The 16775-nt window shown below is 38.4% G+C and overlaps 1 protein-coding gene across 1 annotated transcript in view; it reads right to left on the bottom strand.

Moving 5' to 3' along the window:
• The window catches only part of chd5 (chromodomain helicase DNA binding protein 5), a 50590-nt gene extending 36729 nt beyond the window's left edge, over window positions 1-13861 (bottom strand). The window contains exon 1 of the mRNA XM_053484291.1: window positions 13271-13861. Coding sequence (XP_053340266.1) covers window positions 13271-13337 — 67 coding nt within the window. The 5' untranslated portion in view covers window positions 13338-13861. The remainder of the gene's footprint in view (window positions 1-13270) is intronic.
• Window positions 13862-16775: the final 2914 nt, after the last annotated feature.

Here is a 16775-nt window from a genome sequence, read left to right as displayed (position 1 = left end):
AAGGGCCAGGGGTAGCTCAGTGGTTAAGGCATTGGACTACAAATGCCTAAATGTAAATGTGATAAAATACCAAAAATGCAAGGAGCAAAGATCTCCACAATGACAACCGGAAAATGTAAAAGTCTCATATTTTATCTCCTGTGTCTCAGAGCTCCCCAAACCCGTGTGTGTTAATGCTCTAAATGTTGAATTTCAGAGTTTATGTAAATGAGCTACTTCTGAGCCATGACCCACCAAAGAACAGCACAACCGGATGGGGGACGGGATCTTCTTATTGTCAGGTCAAATAAAAATACAAAAATCTAATTGGCTTGTTTAAACCTCCAGCCAATACAAGAGAGAAAAAAAGAAAAAGAAAAAAATCAGGAAATTATTTTTCTCATATATTTAGGTTGCACACACACTAATGACCTATATGAATAAAATGACATGGCATAGGCCAATGGCAATTAAGAAATATATATATATATATATACAGTCGACCTTCGCAGCCTCAGTCATTTGTGGATTTTTCGTTAGAACCTTACTAATAATTGCTCGCAGAAACTCCTGGCAAAACCTAAAAAATCAGCAATTAAAAAAAATAATAATTCTGTGGGAATATATTATTTTTCATACATTTTAACACTAACCAATTAAAAACAATATAGTTTACAAAATTTCGTAACCTAAATATTAAGGTAAATTCAACAAAATTTACATATAAAATATAGTACTGTATAAAGCTTTTAGTACTGTAGAGAGAAACAAAGCAACCGTAAAGGAAAACACAGCTTGGTGATTTATTACTGTATTTCCCTTACTTAAACCAAAAAAATCTGTACTGGCATGAATTACAGTACATATAGGGGTAACATCTGTAATTTGCATTCTAGCACTACGGGAGACATACCAGTACATTACTGTACAGTATACAGGTTTCCCTTTACGAAGTCTTATGTAAAGGTTTGGGCACTCCTTGATAAATAAGAGATTTTGGTGATTTCTTTAATTAAAAAGATGTTAACACATGGAGATGTTAACACAATGGAAAAAATGCACAACATTTTTAGCAAACATTGATGCATAGTTATGCCTCCTTATGCCATAAATTGAACAAATATAAAAAATAAAAACATTATAATGGCACTGTGCAAAAGTTTGGGCACCCTACATAATTAGTACTTACTGTAGTAACACCTCCTCTGCCAGATATCATAGCTTGCAAACGCTTTTTATAGCCAGCTAAAATCCCTTCAATTCTTGTACTTGGGCTTTTCTCCCATTCTTTCTTACAAAAGGCTTCTAGTTCTGTAATATTCTTTGGACTTCTTGCATGCACAGCTCTTTTAAGATCTACCCACAAATTTCCAATGATGTTTAAATCAGGGGACTGTGATGGCCATTTCAAAACCTTCAGCTCGTGTCTCTTGGATTATTCCATGTGGATTTCGAGGTATGTTTAGGATTATTGTTCTGTTGGAGAAGCCATCCTCTTTTCAGCTTCAGCTTTTTTACAGATGGTGTGATGTTTGCTTCCAGAATTCGCTGGTATTTAGTGGAATCCATTCTTCCCTTCACCCGTGCCACTGGCTGCAACAAACCCCAAAGCATGATAGATCTACCGTCATGCTTAATAGCTGGCAAGATGTTCTTCTCATGAAATGCTGCTCCTTTTTCTTTCCAAACATGCCTAATTGTGGCCAAAGAGTTCTATTTTAACTTCATCAGTCCACAGCACTTGTTTCCGACACGCATCAGGCTTCTGTAGATGGTCTGTTGCACACTTCGGAAACTGCAAGCTGACAACTCTTTCGTATCTTCTTGTAGCCTTCTTCTGCATTGTGGGCATGAATAACTTTCATTTTCATGAGTCTTACACAGCTGCTTAGAGGAACCCATGGTTGTTGAGTGTCCGCAAGTGTGTGCACAAGACTGCTTACAGAAATATTTACCCAAAAAACTTCTGAATTAAGTTCCAGGCCATAGTTTGGGACATTTCACTGCTTGTAGCATGGATACAATTCCGAATCTAGCAATAGCCTGTTACACTGAGAATGTTCCTTGACTTATTTTAAGCTGTCAGTCACTTTGTGCGTTGGCATGGCAACACTCAATGCTATTTGAATCGACAGAGCAAAAGTAAAGAAAATACTTAACCATATTGTGTCAGAAATGTTAGTTATTACTGTAGATACTCATTTCTTGGTTGTAGTGCTGTTATATAAAAGTTATATCGCATTCGAAGCCTTTATGTACTGAAAATCACCAAGGCTGTGATTACCTGCAGCCATGTACCTATACTGTAGCTGGTGCGATATTGGTTAAATGGATTGAAGAAAGTCTAAGCAGGTTAGTCATTTAAACTGTAGTGTCCTTGACCAGGATAAAAGATTTACAGAATAGGAATGAATGAATTCACGTTTCCTGTCGTTCCCCCTCTAAGTTGCTGAACAACATCGCTTAGGATTGCAACACTGTCCATGTGCATCTGGTTGTCAAGCCTGTCTCTACCCCTGTCTTATCATTGGGTGCCTGGGTCCACCTGTTCCATTTTTTATCTTACATGTTCCCCAGAGCTGGCTCTCACTTGTGTTTTATGAATATGGATTATTAATATGAGCTGAAAGACCTTACTATTATTATTGCAATTTTTTATATACAAAAAAACATTGCCAGTTAATGTGGGTTATATGAATGGGCTCAATCCCTCCTCTGCATCAGGAAAAGCTACAGCAGCGATCACTCTTCTGAAGAATCCGATTGCTGGTTGTCTGAAAAAACCCAAATACATCTATATACAGTACAGACCAACGCTCTAGCACTAACAGATCCCAAGATATCCGAGGACTGCATTCCTATACAAGTCAATGGATAAGTTACCTTGCAATATTATAAGGCTTCGTCTCTCTCTGTTACAGAGACATTATGTTATTACGTCGTCTGTGTTATCCCGACATGGCGAAACCACACCCCCTCAACTCACAACACACAGCCAGGTCGGACCCTCATATCTAATGAACCGTCTGGGCTACGGATGAGCTGTTTTCACCACTTTGCGCAAGAAAATCGATGCAGAGGTTTGCAGCCTATATTTCACGATTTCTCAAGGAATTCTCTCTAGTTCTTTATTGTGGTTCACTGCCTGACTTATGACCCACACTGTCAAGCATGAGCAAATCAACTTTTCCAACAATAAGCACAGCCATTCCTTGTCCCAGGAAGAGTCATACAGTGTCTGACCTCCTACCGCCTCTCCTTCGCTCATTTTATCACCTGTATATACTGTACACAACTAGAAACATCCTCTGGTAGCTAAAGGCGCTTAATTTAGAATGGTTAAGAATTCTATTAATGTGATAAAAGTGTGTTTTTTAAAAGATTATAGGACGCTGCCAATGACTTTCCCTATAAGAACGGAAAACTAGGAACAATCCACAAACCATCTTCTGTTTTCTGAGCCTGTTTGTATTATCAGTGTTTATTCTAATAATTATTGAAAAAAAAAAATGAGAATCTTTTAACAAAATTTTACACTTGTACAGCTGTGAAATCAAAAGAAATTGCCAGTGGCGATAAGACTTGCATTGCTAAATAATGAAGAGAGCAGTAGACGTTAATGATTGAGAAGGATACATCTCTTTCTCTCCCTCCCTATCCCTCTGTCTCTCGTTCTCTTAATGTTGCTGCTCAGGCGGTAGGCCATGAAATACGCAGCATGTCTCAAATCCTGCACTGCACCCCGAGGGAACTGAAGAAAAAAGAGGCTTTCTGTAGCTCCTGCACGCTATCCTTAAAATCCACTTAACCTCTATTTAACCGCTCCGTGAGAGGGCATTCGAGGGGTTTTCAGCGCAGACGATTTGCAATCCGTACTGGATTCAGAGAGCGTTCAACTTCAACGTCCAGGCTCAATGGAGACAGCATACTGTTGATGGGCTCTTCACCGATTAACAACGGAAGCCCCGTCTCTAATCATTATTAAAGAAAACACACACACACCCAAAAAGCTGTCATATTCTAGCAGTTCGTTCTGCCAGATGATAAGAGAGGAAACAAATGCAACGCTCACTTTCTTCTCTTTCGATAAAATTGTGATATCAGAGCTCTGAGTATCAGATGATCCCTGAAACCAGGACGGTATCAGAGTCAAACTTCTTGCGAGTTTTGTAATTGAACTATGCAGAAAACTCACCTGTAGAGTCTGTGTGTCAAAGTTATCGAAGGGATCTTTGAAATATCTGGCCAAATCTAAATGCACCTTCCAGTTTTATCATACATTTCTAGACCCTATCGTTTCTGTTACGCAGAAAACATCAAAACAGTTTTTGGACATAAACACCAAATGTCCAACAATTCTTTACATACTCTGGTTAAAACCTGTAAGGGCCTTTCACCACACACAGCTTTAATTTCCTGTCATTTCTCATACTACAGAAGTAAAAATTTAAATATTAATAAAACAGGAATGTTTCGAGATAAAATTACTGCTGCACCATCAATTTATGATATGTGCCTGTACTATTATTAAATCGCAAAGGTCTACAATTATTACAAGTAATAAACACATAGCCGGAATTTAAATAGAGTTAGTCAAAAACGTTCGTCAATAATAAGTACTGGTTTATTTTTAAAATAATTTAATATTGGCAACCATGCTCTTAATTAGATTATTTGTTCAGTTATTTGCTGTTAGCCTAGATACAGTGGAAACTTGGATTACGAGCATAATTCGTTCCGGAAGCGGACTCGTATTCCAAAACACCAAATTTAAACCAAATTTAATTTTCCCATAAGAAATAATGTAAACTTAAATTATTCGTTTCACAGCCCAAAAAATAAATACATAAAAATAATTAATACAAAATATTAAGTAAAAATAAAACAAATTAATTTGCACTTCACCTTAAAATAAATCCCGACAGATAAAGGTTTCCGTTTATGCGGGCAGGCGCTGTGTGTGTGTGCGTGTGTGTGTTTGAAATCAGCCCCTCCCGTCTCCCCCTTCTCATCATACACAGTAAACTTTTCGTACAAACACACACACATTAAGGAAAAGACTGTTTTGTCGGAAAAAATTAGCATGGAAAATCGCTAATGACACTCGTGTGAGCGCATACTAACGGAATCACTGCTGTAAAGTAAAACAAACAAACAAACCTACACTTTACCTTTAAAAAGAATCGCGACAAAGCAGTGTTCTGTGTAGGGCAGGGAGTGTTTGTGTGTGTGTGAATCAAAGAGGCGGTGCTTCAGACACACACACACACACACCAAAGAGAGTGTGTGTGAACCGGCATGGTGTCAAATTACGCATGCGAACACACATAAGCTCACAAAGGCTGAAACAGAGACGGAGAAAATGGATCTTTACCCTCTGTAATGAGACTTTCTTTTGATTTACACGCGCGCTGTACACACGTGTTATAATAAACAGTACATGCGCGCTGTACACACGCGCTTACAAACTAAATTAAATATGTTTTACGTGCACACACGGGGTCACAGTGTTATAGCAAACAGTACACATGTGCACGGATGTTGATTATACCAGTAAGTGACAAGCACTAAGACCCAGCAGGGGAGACAATTACCCGCAATTCTGCAGAGCATGAGAGAGAAAAAACGTTGGCTCATTTGTGATTACGTGACGCTCGGCGTCAAAACAAGAAGCGCATGCATGATACATGATGCTTGGTACTCGTAAATCAAGAGTTGTTTGTTTTCCAAGTCAAAATTTATTAAAATCCTTGCTCATCTTGCGGAACACTCGCAAACCGCGTTACTTGCAATCCGAGGTTTCACTGTAACTGCATTTAAATACAAAACAGTACATTTAATAGTTACATATGGCAGATTAAACAATAATTGCAATATGTAGCAAAGTAATGGCAATGTGATCTTTTGATCAAATAGTCCAGCCCTAGATAAATGACACACTATAATGACAGAAGATGTTCAAAATATCAACAAATTAAAAAAATATTTACATCTTATATTTTAATGTAAAATATTAGAATTTTTTTTTTGATCGTTTAATACATGGGTATATGTTGTTGTTGTTGGTCTTTCGGCTGCTCCTGGCAAGGGGTCGTCACAGCGGAATACCCAGTCCGCACTACAACTTGGCACAGGTTTTACACCGGATGCCCTTCCTGACGCAACCCTCCCATTTTATCTGGGCTTGGGACTGTATACTGTATATATATATTATGATATATATTTTAGGCCAATTTTCTAAATATTATAATGATATTCTGGCTTTTACAGTGAAATATGGCAATATTTTTCTTAAAGTATTTTGAACGTTTTAAACTAGTACATTTCTCTTTAAACATTGTGACCAATGCTTTTACTTGTAATGTTAGATATTATATTTTTTTTTCTCTAAACGTTATGGCTTTTTTTTCTCAAAATACTGTAATTATTCCCACTTTAAACTGTCTCTTAAGACATTAAAACTTTTTTCCCTTAAGGTTGAAACAATATTTTTTCTCATAATATTAGATTAGATTACTTTTTATTTACATCACCATTTTCTACACTAAGTATTGAAACTTGTTTTCCTTGTAATATTATAGTTATTCCCTTGAAATACACTAACTTTTTTCTTTATTATATTAAATATTTTGACCTCATTTCCTAAGTATTAAACCTGTTCTTTGCTCACCATTTTATTCATAAAATCAGACAGTATGACATTATTCAAATATTTTAAATATAATTACTTTATTCTGAAGATTTTTCATTCCTTAATCAGTGGCCCTAAAACACAGACACAGGTGTACAGTAAGTATTCTGGGCAGGAAGTAAACTTCAAAGCCAACAATACCCAGAAGTCTTGTTCTAAAAAAAAACACTTATTTACAGACATAATTCCTCATTCCTCATCCATAGCATTTCTCTGACATTTCACAGCGCCCGGCCATTTATACTTAATAAATCTTCAGTTATTGGATGCCAGTATGAGTGACCGGCTCAGGTGAGGCTGGTGATCATTTTCTACCATGACCGGTCCATAATTTATTTCATTCTGGCTCTTAGAGTAGCATTAATGACAGATTTATGTTAGCATCCTTGTTCTAATCCATTACTGTTTTTATAGTAACAGACTGTTCACAAAGACTTGTACTGCAAATGCAGCACTTACTCAAAGTCCATAATAAGTTAATTTTATAAATGGGTGTTATTTAACAATGCAAAATATGTAGCTGTTGGTATTATAAGGTTTTCTGTTAGGGAATTTTTTGAAGTCTTTAGTGTCACCATTATTGAGGGAGTCTCCAGTGTCAGTGTTATGGAGAGAGTCTCCAGTGTTAGCCTTATGGAAGGAGTCTCCAGTGTCACGGAGGGAGTCTCCAGTGTTAGCCTTATGGAAGGAGTCTCCAGTGTCACGGAGGGAGTCTCCAGTGTTAGCCTTATGGAAGGAGTCTCCAGTGTCACGGAGGGAGTCTCCACTGTCTCCACTATGAACAAAGTCTCCAGTGCTTTTTAATCAGTCAGTAAGTTTACAATCAACAGAAAGTCCTCAGGTAAGATGGGTTTGCACTTTCTACTTTCTCAGAAACTGAGTCACAAGCTGTATTTTTTTTATATATTCCCTTTCAAAAGAGAAAAAAAACCTAAGGGCTGTAGATGCTTGTAACTGTTATAAATAAATGAAATGTTATACTGCAAATGTTCCTTAACAGTAACTGTAATGATACATTTATATAGGGAGTGACATTCAATTAATCAACATGTAAAAATTAAAATCACTTAAAATTACACACTATTAAAGAATATAATCTTATAAGGAGAAACAACGAAAATAATCTGCTTCCCATCAGGAGGTATCGAATCACAACAGTCCGTCATGTGCAATTCCTTATATGATATGCTAACCTTTCACATGGTTGTGCTGTGACTAGGATGGATGCATTTTTTCCATGATATGGGACAGTACCTTAAACATTTGTTTCTTTTTAGTAATTCAGATTCAATTCAATTCCATCCTTCTGTCCATTGTGCACAATGGTTGATGCCAATGACCTGTGATGTGCTGTAAGGGAAAGCTACATTTCATGCAACCTACAACACACACTCACACACCCTGGACAATTTGGGAACACCAATCAGCCTTCACCGCCAGTCTTTGGACTTTGATGGGAAACTGGAGTATCTGGAGAAAACCCAACAAGCACTGGGAGAACATGCAAACTCCACGCAAACAGAGCAGAGGCGAGTTTCAAATCCCCAAACGTGAAGGTACAAGGCGGGAGTGCTAACCAGTAGCATGACATTGGGAAATCAAAATAGGAGAACTAAATAATACGAGCACAACTTTCAGACTTCTTATTCTATTAAATCTCATTAAGAGACAAAGAGGAATATGCAGGAAGTATTAATAGGCTAAAACCACACAGATCACTCAGTTCCTGGCTGGAAATACTAATAAGAATTTCTGTAAGCTTTAGGAAAACAGGTCCAGAGGTCCACATGAAAATACCGTTCAAATGTAATACAGGTCTACAGTTGTGTAGAGAATTTCATACTCATTATTTCATCCAGATGTTTGAGGGTTAGCTTACATTTAAGGAGTTCTGACATACACAAATGAGTGTGTTGTTACATTACTTTCAGCCAAACAGGTGAGGGCTTGAGGAAAGACTTTTAAGTTGGCAGAACCAAATCCATGCAAACATCAAGCAATTATAGGGATTGTGTGGATTGTGTGGCATGAAGTTTTGGTTTAACTCAAACCAAGCAAATGTAAAACAAATCCAAGAAGTCTGTGGAGTTTCTGGATTTGATTTTGTGCATCGCTTTTTTCATTAGCTTCTATGCTTTTTTTTTTATATATATATATATATATACAAGCATGGTTAAAGCTTCAACTGAGTTGGATAAAGCACAGGACATTTAAGAATAGATTTAGATATGAACCGTAGTATGAAACCGTTTTTTCATTTAAATAAAACACCTAAGTTCACAGCAAAGTATAAACCTTACACTCTGAGCATTCCAAAGAAGTCTGGACTGAACTGCTCCGTCTACTAGTGCAAAGTCGCTGAAATCCGAGCAGCATTTTCCAAAATCAATAAAAAGCAAATCCGCTCTTGTATTGACCAAGTGTCAATCTGCAGAGCAGTCACTTAGTCTTGGCTTAAAATCTGACCTAAAATAATCAGCTTTTTTTCTATTAATTTATCCGATCGATTTACTCTATTGATGAAAGAAAAAAATGCAAAAAACAACAAAGTTGAGCATCTAAAGCGCAGTTCTAACCCGATATCATTTCGGACCGCCCCCGAGGCAGCTGAAGGCGTGAAAACTATGACGGCATTGATTTTATCACGCAGAGCGCCATGGCAGTATAAAGAAGTGCAACTGCGGCCCGTCTTCGACGCCACTTCATCACATCTCTCCCAGCGTGGCACCTGCACCCTGCAGGAAGGCAGAGACTGATCTGACTGTGAGATTGATGAGTCTTGTTTAAGAGCTACAGAGGAGCTCCTTCAATTCTTGGCGTGTATTAAAAGCAACATTAGAAGCCTTATTTTGAAAAATAGATCCACCACAGATTCGCGTTATGAGGAAGTGCAGGCAGATGAGGCTACATCCAGTCAGCGAATTGTAATAAAATTTTCAGGAGGATACAAATGCGATCCTTCCTAAAAATTATAATCCAGCCAGTCTTTACTGTAAATGTAAATTACATTATTAATACTATATAGCAGAGTCTGTTTCATTAGAGTGATCCATCATGATGGACGCATCACATGGTTGGCGCTGTAGACCAGACGTATTACCTTCTCAGCATCTTAAACAATCATAGTTGGAAAAAAATGTAATGGTCCAGAACTGACGGGCTAAAGAAGGGCAAAAAAATAGGACACAGAAACCATCTCAGATTTAAATAGAGACTACAAGATTACAGCTGAAATAATATTCCCAGCTGTGTAGGAGGGAAATGTTTGCTTGCAGTTGTAAATCATAAAACCTCAGCTGGATGATGGATTTAAGGTGATTCTGCACTAATGCACAGTAAACCAGAAAAAAAAAACAGAAAACCTAAAGCGCATTCTCTTTTTTTTCGGTTTGATCAGTCGTCTTATCTCCACACAGAAGTCTCCATTTTTCTACATGTCTGCAATGACTGACACTGAAACATCACTCTTTACACATTTTCACCATTAACCATATATTGTAAGTGTTGCAGGGAGAAAAACTCTATAGATGTGATAACCTGGTCATTCAATACATACAGGTCATCAGCTGACTTAATTTTATTACCAAATAGCATTGCTAAGTCTAGACCTGAGCAACTAAAGCAACCACGGATCATAACACTGCCTTCACAGCCTTGTACAGTGGACACTATGCATGATGGGTGCATCGATTCATGCACCCCCCTTCCCTTCTCACCCTGACGCACTTATCACTCATGAATAGGTTCAATCTGACCTCATTAGACCAGACCATTTTCCATTGCTCCAAAATTCAATCTTTATACTGACTAGTTTTATAACGGACACACAGCTGTTTAGTCCCAAACCTGTTCGTATCATATTGTGTGAAGAAATGCTCTTGCTTTCACGATTAGACACAGATTTCTACTGCCCGTTTTTTATGATACAACTCTGCAATCAGCGATCTCTGATTACAGGCATTCATCTGTTTTCCAGCCACATTTTTTCTGCAAAGTCGACAGTCCAGCACTATCCTTCCATGTTTTAGTAATGTGTGTTTTTTGCCTGATTTCACTAATTTTAATGTTTTCTTCGCTTGATGAAAGCCAATAACTAAACCCCTCTGAAACAGGGGCTTTTTAGTGGCTAGGCAGTATATTAAAGTGATCAAAAAACATTCCAGAATAGTTTGTCGATTGGCTAGTTTCTCATTTGATTTGGAAGAAAAGGACTGTTTTATAGGTACCTTTTAGAGGTCAAACTCTATTTACTGCAGTCTAGTGTTGCGTAGCTCCTACACGTACTAGAAGCAAATCTCAAACTTCCACACGATCGATTCTTAAACAAGACTTGATAATAGCACTGATTCTGAATCGGCTGTGATTATTACATAGAGGAAGACTTTTTAAGTGTAAGAATTACTTTGCTAGAATATGACATTATTTCCAGTTAAAATCTATACCGCTTAATTCATGCTTTTTTATACATTCAATTTCATTTGTACCCTTGGCCTTAACCCGGACTAATTAAAATATATTTAAAAATTATTAATGCACATTAAAAAGACTTCCAATTCACTACCTGCAAAGTGCAAAAGCCAAATTATGCTCTTAAGTATAAAAACAATACATGCAAAGCATGTTTATATAATATGAGTGTAAAGTATAGGAAGATGTAATCACTGTACATATGTTTGATTTTGCAGCTAGGGTGTAAAAACCAGCAGCCTGATATTCACTTTGAAGATTACAACTGTGGATAAAAAAATATATATATATTCTCTGGCTCTCTGGTGGGGCGTGGCTCTACTGTAGCTCATTTACATAAACACTGAAACAGCGGAGCGACTTGGTAAAGAAGTAGATTTAAGGTACGATATGTATAGTATGGATAGATATATCAATACTTATTTCAGCTGGAGCATTAACATAAACACACACCTTTAAGAGTTAACTTGCTTAAGATATAGTAAAATAAGAGAGCTTTACTAAGTTTTTTTTATAGCATACTTTAGAGTTTTCTGATATTTTTTAATTTATTTTCATATATAGATTAACACTTTCAGAACATACGACAAACTTGTCTCTTCCATGTCTATCAAGTAAGAGTAAAACACATAACTTGTTATAGCGAGTTAATAATGTGTGCTGTTATGTGTGCTGTTATAGGATTAATCAAAGTTTCGATATGATGATGCATTCCCTATAAATTTGCACTGATTGATGGCATTTTTTTTATAAATCAAAGGTCTATCTTTATAGGATCTTTACTGAAAAAAAAATGGATGATGACATTTACTGGACTATCTGTTAAAATATTAAAATTTTAAAAAGGGGTTTTCTTAAAAAAAATTTTTTATCTTTAATAAAAATACAAAAAAATCACCATGAAGAGCATGCTAAGCCAATCTAGCCCTGATTGGAAAGCCATGTCTGCCAATCAGAAAACAGAAAAAGAAATAATTACTGTGAATGTTACAGTCTGATGTCTAATAAAGGACATACATCACAAACTTGTACAAGCCAAAAGCACAATTTTTCCTGTCTACGCACTAACATTGAAAAACAGAGCCGATTATCCGATGAAGATCCTCCAAGAAGTTTTCCAAAAAGGTCCATTTAAGTGACCTACAGTATAGCGCAGTGTGTGTGTGTGTGTGTGTGTTTGTGCGTGCAAGCAAGAACCCCTCCTTTAAATAAAAAAAAATGATAAATATCCATGCACACATGGACTAGTTAACAGAATTCAACCAAGATTTGACCAGGATCTGTGTGACATCCGCGTAATAAACTTAAAAGGAAACCGAAATCGAACAGGTTTTTCAGTTAGTCCATAAGGGTTCTACCTGGTTTCTCATTCAGAAAAGCATAACCTTTTTTTTTTTTTTTTTTGGCAAAACAAAATCTGGTAACCATTCAAATATCTCAATTTTTATATACAGCATGTAGGATTGTCCAAAGATTTAGAGAAATCATACCAAATGCACCAAACCAAACGACATCTGGACATTATTTATCCAGAGTCGAATCCTAATGGTGAAAGTACTACAGTGCATAGGTGATGTTTTCCTGTCACACGTGGCTCTTTGGAGGAATCCTGACCAGATGTTTTTTGGACCCAGGACAAAAGCTGGCCTTCATCTCTGTCCCGTAGTGCATTATGTTATAATTTACTCAAGAACATATGACTAAGTTTAAAATAATGACATGGAGATGTTGATGGATGAAAAATGATGCCAGCTTAGATCTTAGACATGCTGTCCTCTTCTCGTGAAGCACTGTAACAGAAGGCATTTCCATGCAAGAAAGAAAGAAAACCAGAGAAGCACAAAGGCATGCAGGATGCAGGGATGGTCGGCTAGACTGAAGGCTTCCTCGGGCACAGGAGATCATGACGCGATACGATAACGTGGTTATGACATCTCTGTGGCACTGCGTCCTGCCCCCTTCTTTTGTATAAGGTGTAAAGAGTTCTGTTTTTTTTTTTTTCACCCCCATGCATCGATCCCAGCAGCAGGAACATCTCTGAAGGCTACAAACTCCCTCCCTCCTTTCCTCCTTCCCTCCCTCTGTCCCTTCTTTCCTTTCTCCTCCCATGTCCACTTCATTCACTCCCCTCACCTGGCACGTCGTCTTCAAAATCCAAATCGTCTTGGCCCTCTTCCTCGTTGCTCAGCGATCCGGGCATCTTCACCGCATAACACACGCACACGCATACACACGCATGCACACACACGCGCGCGCGCCCTCACGCACAAAAATTACATCCGTGCGTCCTGGAGGGAGGGGGGTTAGAGGGGGAAAAAAAAGGAAAAAGTCGTGCAAACTCCCGGTTAAGCAACGAAGGACTAGATGAAGACTAGAAAAAATGAAATAAAACTGGGGATTTTTTTTTTTACATTTATATATAATTGTATATTATTACACTATTTTTTTTTTTTTTTTTTACTAAAAAACAGAAATAAATCTCTGGAGGTCTGGAGTCGCTCCTCTTCCTCCTCCTCGTCTATCCAAAAATCCTCGGCTCTGAAAATAAGAGACGAAAATGGAACACACATGCCCAGATCCAGCTCGTGACGTCTGGTCTGTTGCCATGGCAATCCATCCCATAATTGCGCAGGCAACTAGTTAGTAGTGCTGCCCTGGTAACCAGGTGTTACTAGTAGTAGAGCGCGGAAGAAAGCAGCCCGTGGAGATATCTGCGCGCGCGCGTGTGTGTGTGTGTGTAAACAGCGCCGCGTGCCCCCTTCATCTCTCTCACGCGCATTGTCCGTTTTTTCTTCCTCTCCCCGGTGGAGTGTGTCCGCGCGCGCGGAGGAAAAACAGGAGGTCACGTCGGGACATACTGTGTGTGTGTGTGTGTGTGTGTGTGAGTGTACATTTATACATAAATATACAAACGCAGAGAAGAAAGTTGGCTCGAGCCAGCGCGAGGAAACGGAAAGCGAGCCGGTTTTTTTTTTTTTTTTTTTGCGACAGTTAACGCTAGGCCTCTTCGGTAAAGGATAACTCGCGCGCCTTTTGTGTGCATCACATGATTCGTTCTATTTCATCCTGTGCTTTTATTTAGTTAATATTATCTGCGAGAGACATTTTTTATGTCCTGTTACTTCAATAATGATTAGCAAACAATATGTGTGTGTTTCGCTTTATGCTGATTAACTCTCTCGATGCCAACATGGCCACCGGGATTAAAATTAAACAAGACATTTTAATATACAAAGCTTTGTTGCTATGTTCTGCGCGCGCGCATGGCAGCTACATGGCCGGCTGGAAGTCACGAGCGGTTGTCATGGTTACTACAGCTGTAAGGAGGTTGAGACAAAGAAGGGGTGGGGAGTGAGATAGAGAAAATGCACGAGCGCTATATACCAGTGTGTAGCAGAAGAGACTACTGTACCCATAATGCACATCCAGAGGAACAGTGTATGCTAACTTCTTAGCAAAGGTTAGACAAAATGTGAGACTATTAAAACAGTGAAGCAGGATCACTCACTCACTCACTCACTCACTCATGGTCTATACCACTTTATCCTGCATCCAGGGTCACAGGAGCCTATCCCAGGAGACTTATGAGGTGGGGTACACCCTGAATGGGGTTAAAATCCAACATGGGGTACACACACATACTCTCACATGCTCATTCACACACTATGGGCAATTTGGGAATGCCAATTAGCCTAATCTGCATGTCTTCTGACTGTGGAAGGAAACCAGACTACCTGGAAGAAACCCATCAAGCACAAAGAGAATATGCAAACTCCATGCACACAAACCAAAGACAGGAATCAAACCTGGATTCTGGACATGCAAGGTGACAGTGGAAATCGCTACACTTCTGCGTCGCCATGATGCAGGATGAGACCCCAAAATAATGAATGTGGCGCCATTACAATTAAACAGTGTGATGTAACGCGTTACAAAGTACAAAGAAATGCGTTAGAGTACTTGGGCTTTTTTGACGTAACGAGTAATCTAACGCGTTATGTCCGCCATTTAAGTAATCAGTTATTTAGTTTTTTTTTTTTTAAATGTAATGTTAATAAGACAATATATGTAATCCGTGAGCCAGACAGCAGTCATTCCCAATTCGTTAGCGTGTGTGTGTGAAAGTCGTCCTACAAGCCCCGATAACACCCCCCCCCCCCCCTTCTGTTATTCCTGCTGTTATACCCCTATCTCACCTATGCGGTTTGACTATACAAGGACCGATGCGCGAAAAGATGCAAACCTAATACTCGTATCTCACCTATGCGGTTTGACTCGCAGCAAGATGTGTTGTTAGGCACTGTGAGCCGCCGCGATTTACCGCCGACGTTCCGCAAAGTTCTTCAAGGTCCGCGAGCTTCCACGAGGACCGCAAAAGAAACTTAACGTTTTCGCGCAGAAAGATGGAAACCTAATTACAGCGCCAAAACTTGCGCTGTGATTAGGTTTCCATGGTAAATCATGGTGAATCGTACTTACAGCCACCGTGTGATACCGTGTAGGTGAGATAGGGGTATTATTAGTTAACAGATAAAGGGCCAAAGTTTAATGAGTGATAGTAGAATAATTATAAAGGTCTTGACTAAAACAACATGCATGAGGAATCACAAAGGAGTTTTCATTTTCTGCAATGAAAAAGTACTCTAACTAGTTACTTTTATCAGAAAGTAACGCTGTAATGTAACTGATTACTTTTTAATGACAGTAATTTTGTAATGTAATTAGTTACTTTAACAAGTAACTTCCCCCAACACTGCAATTAAATATCATCAAAATCTTTATTGAAAAACTGTTCTTAACTTTTACTTCTAAGATTTAGTACTCAACTTAAATAACATAATGACCATCTGGCTAATATTTACTGGGTCTCTCCTTTTTACCACCAAAACAGCGGTACACTGTGTTCTGACTTCTCACCATCAGAACCAGCAATAACCTGTTAATCAATCTGAGCTACAGTAGCCCTTCTATTGGATCAGATTACACGGGCCAGCCTTTACTCCACATACACATCAGTGAGCCTTCCATTCGGATTACCCTGTCACAGGTTTATCTTCACTGGAACTGAGGCCCTGTTCCAGCATGAATATGCTCCTGTAAGTGGCAAAGTGATGGTGTATTAAGGACTCAAGGGTCCTGCACAGAGCTGTGACTGATCACTTTTGGGATGAACTGGAACTGAAGCCTCCTTGACACCCCAACACAAGTACCTGACCTCACTAATGCTCTTGTAACTGGATGAATACAAATCAACAGTCACACTCCAACAGCTAGCAGAACGCCTTCCCATATGACTTAAGAGAAATTAATTTGCAATGAGATGTTTAATAAGCAACTATGATGAGTCCACATACTTTTGGCCATGTAGTGTCTCTCTAAGGTCGTATATAAAGATCATTCTATTAGCTTAACTTTAAATTCACGAGATTCATGACATTACATTTTAACTGCTCTACACTTAATGTCTATTCAAATTTCTGTCTTGTATCACACTGTCATAGTATCTATTATTGGTGGGAATCACCAGGGAGAATAAGGTTTTATCACAATACCTAGGCATGTTGTAAATCTTTTGGCACCACTGTTTTATAAAAAATGGCTTGTCTGTATATTGATATTTGCAAAAAAAAAGAATTTG

This window comes from Clarias gariepinus, chromosome 23 (genome assembly GCF_024256425.1).
Source record: "Clarias gariepinus isolate MV-2021 ecotype Netherlands chromosome 23, CGAR_prim_01v2, whole genome shotgun sequence".
Taxonomy (NCBI): Eukaryota; Metazoa; Chordata; class Actinopteri; order Siluriformes; family Clariidae; genus Clarias; species Clarias gariepinus.
Note: the sequence above shows the minus strand (reverse complement) of the source record. Positions and strands in the feature narration are given on the sequence as shown.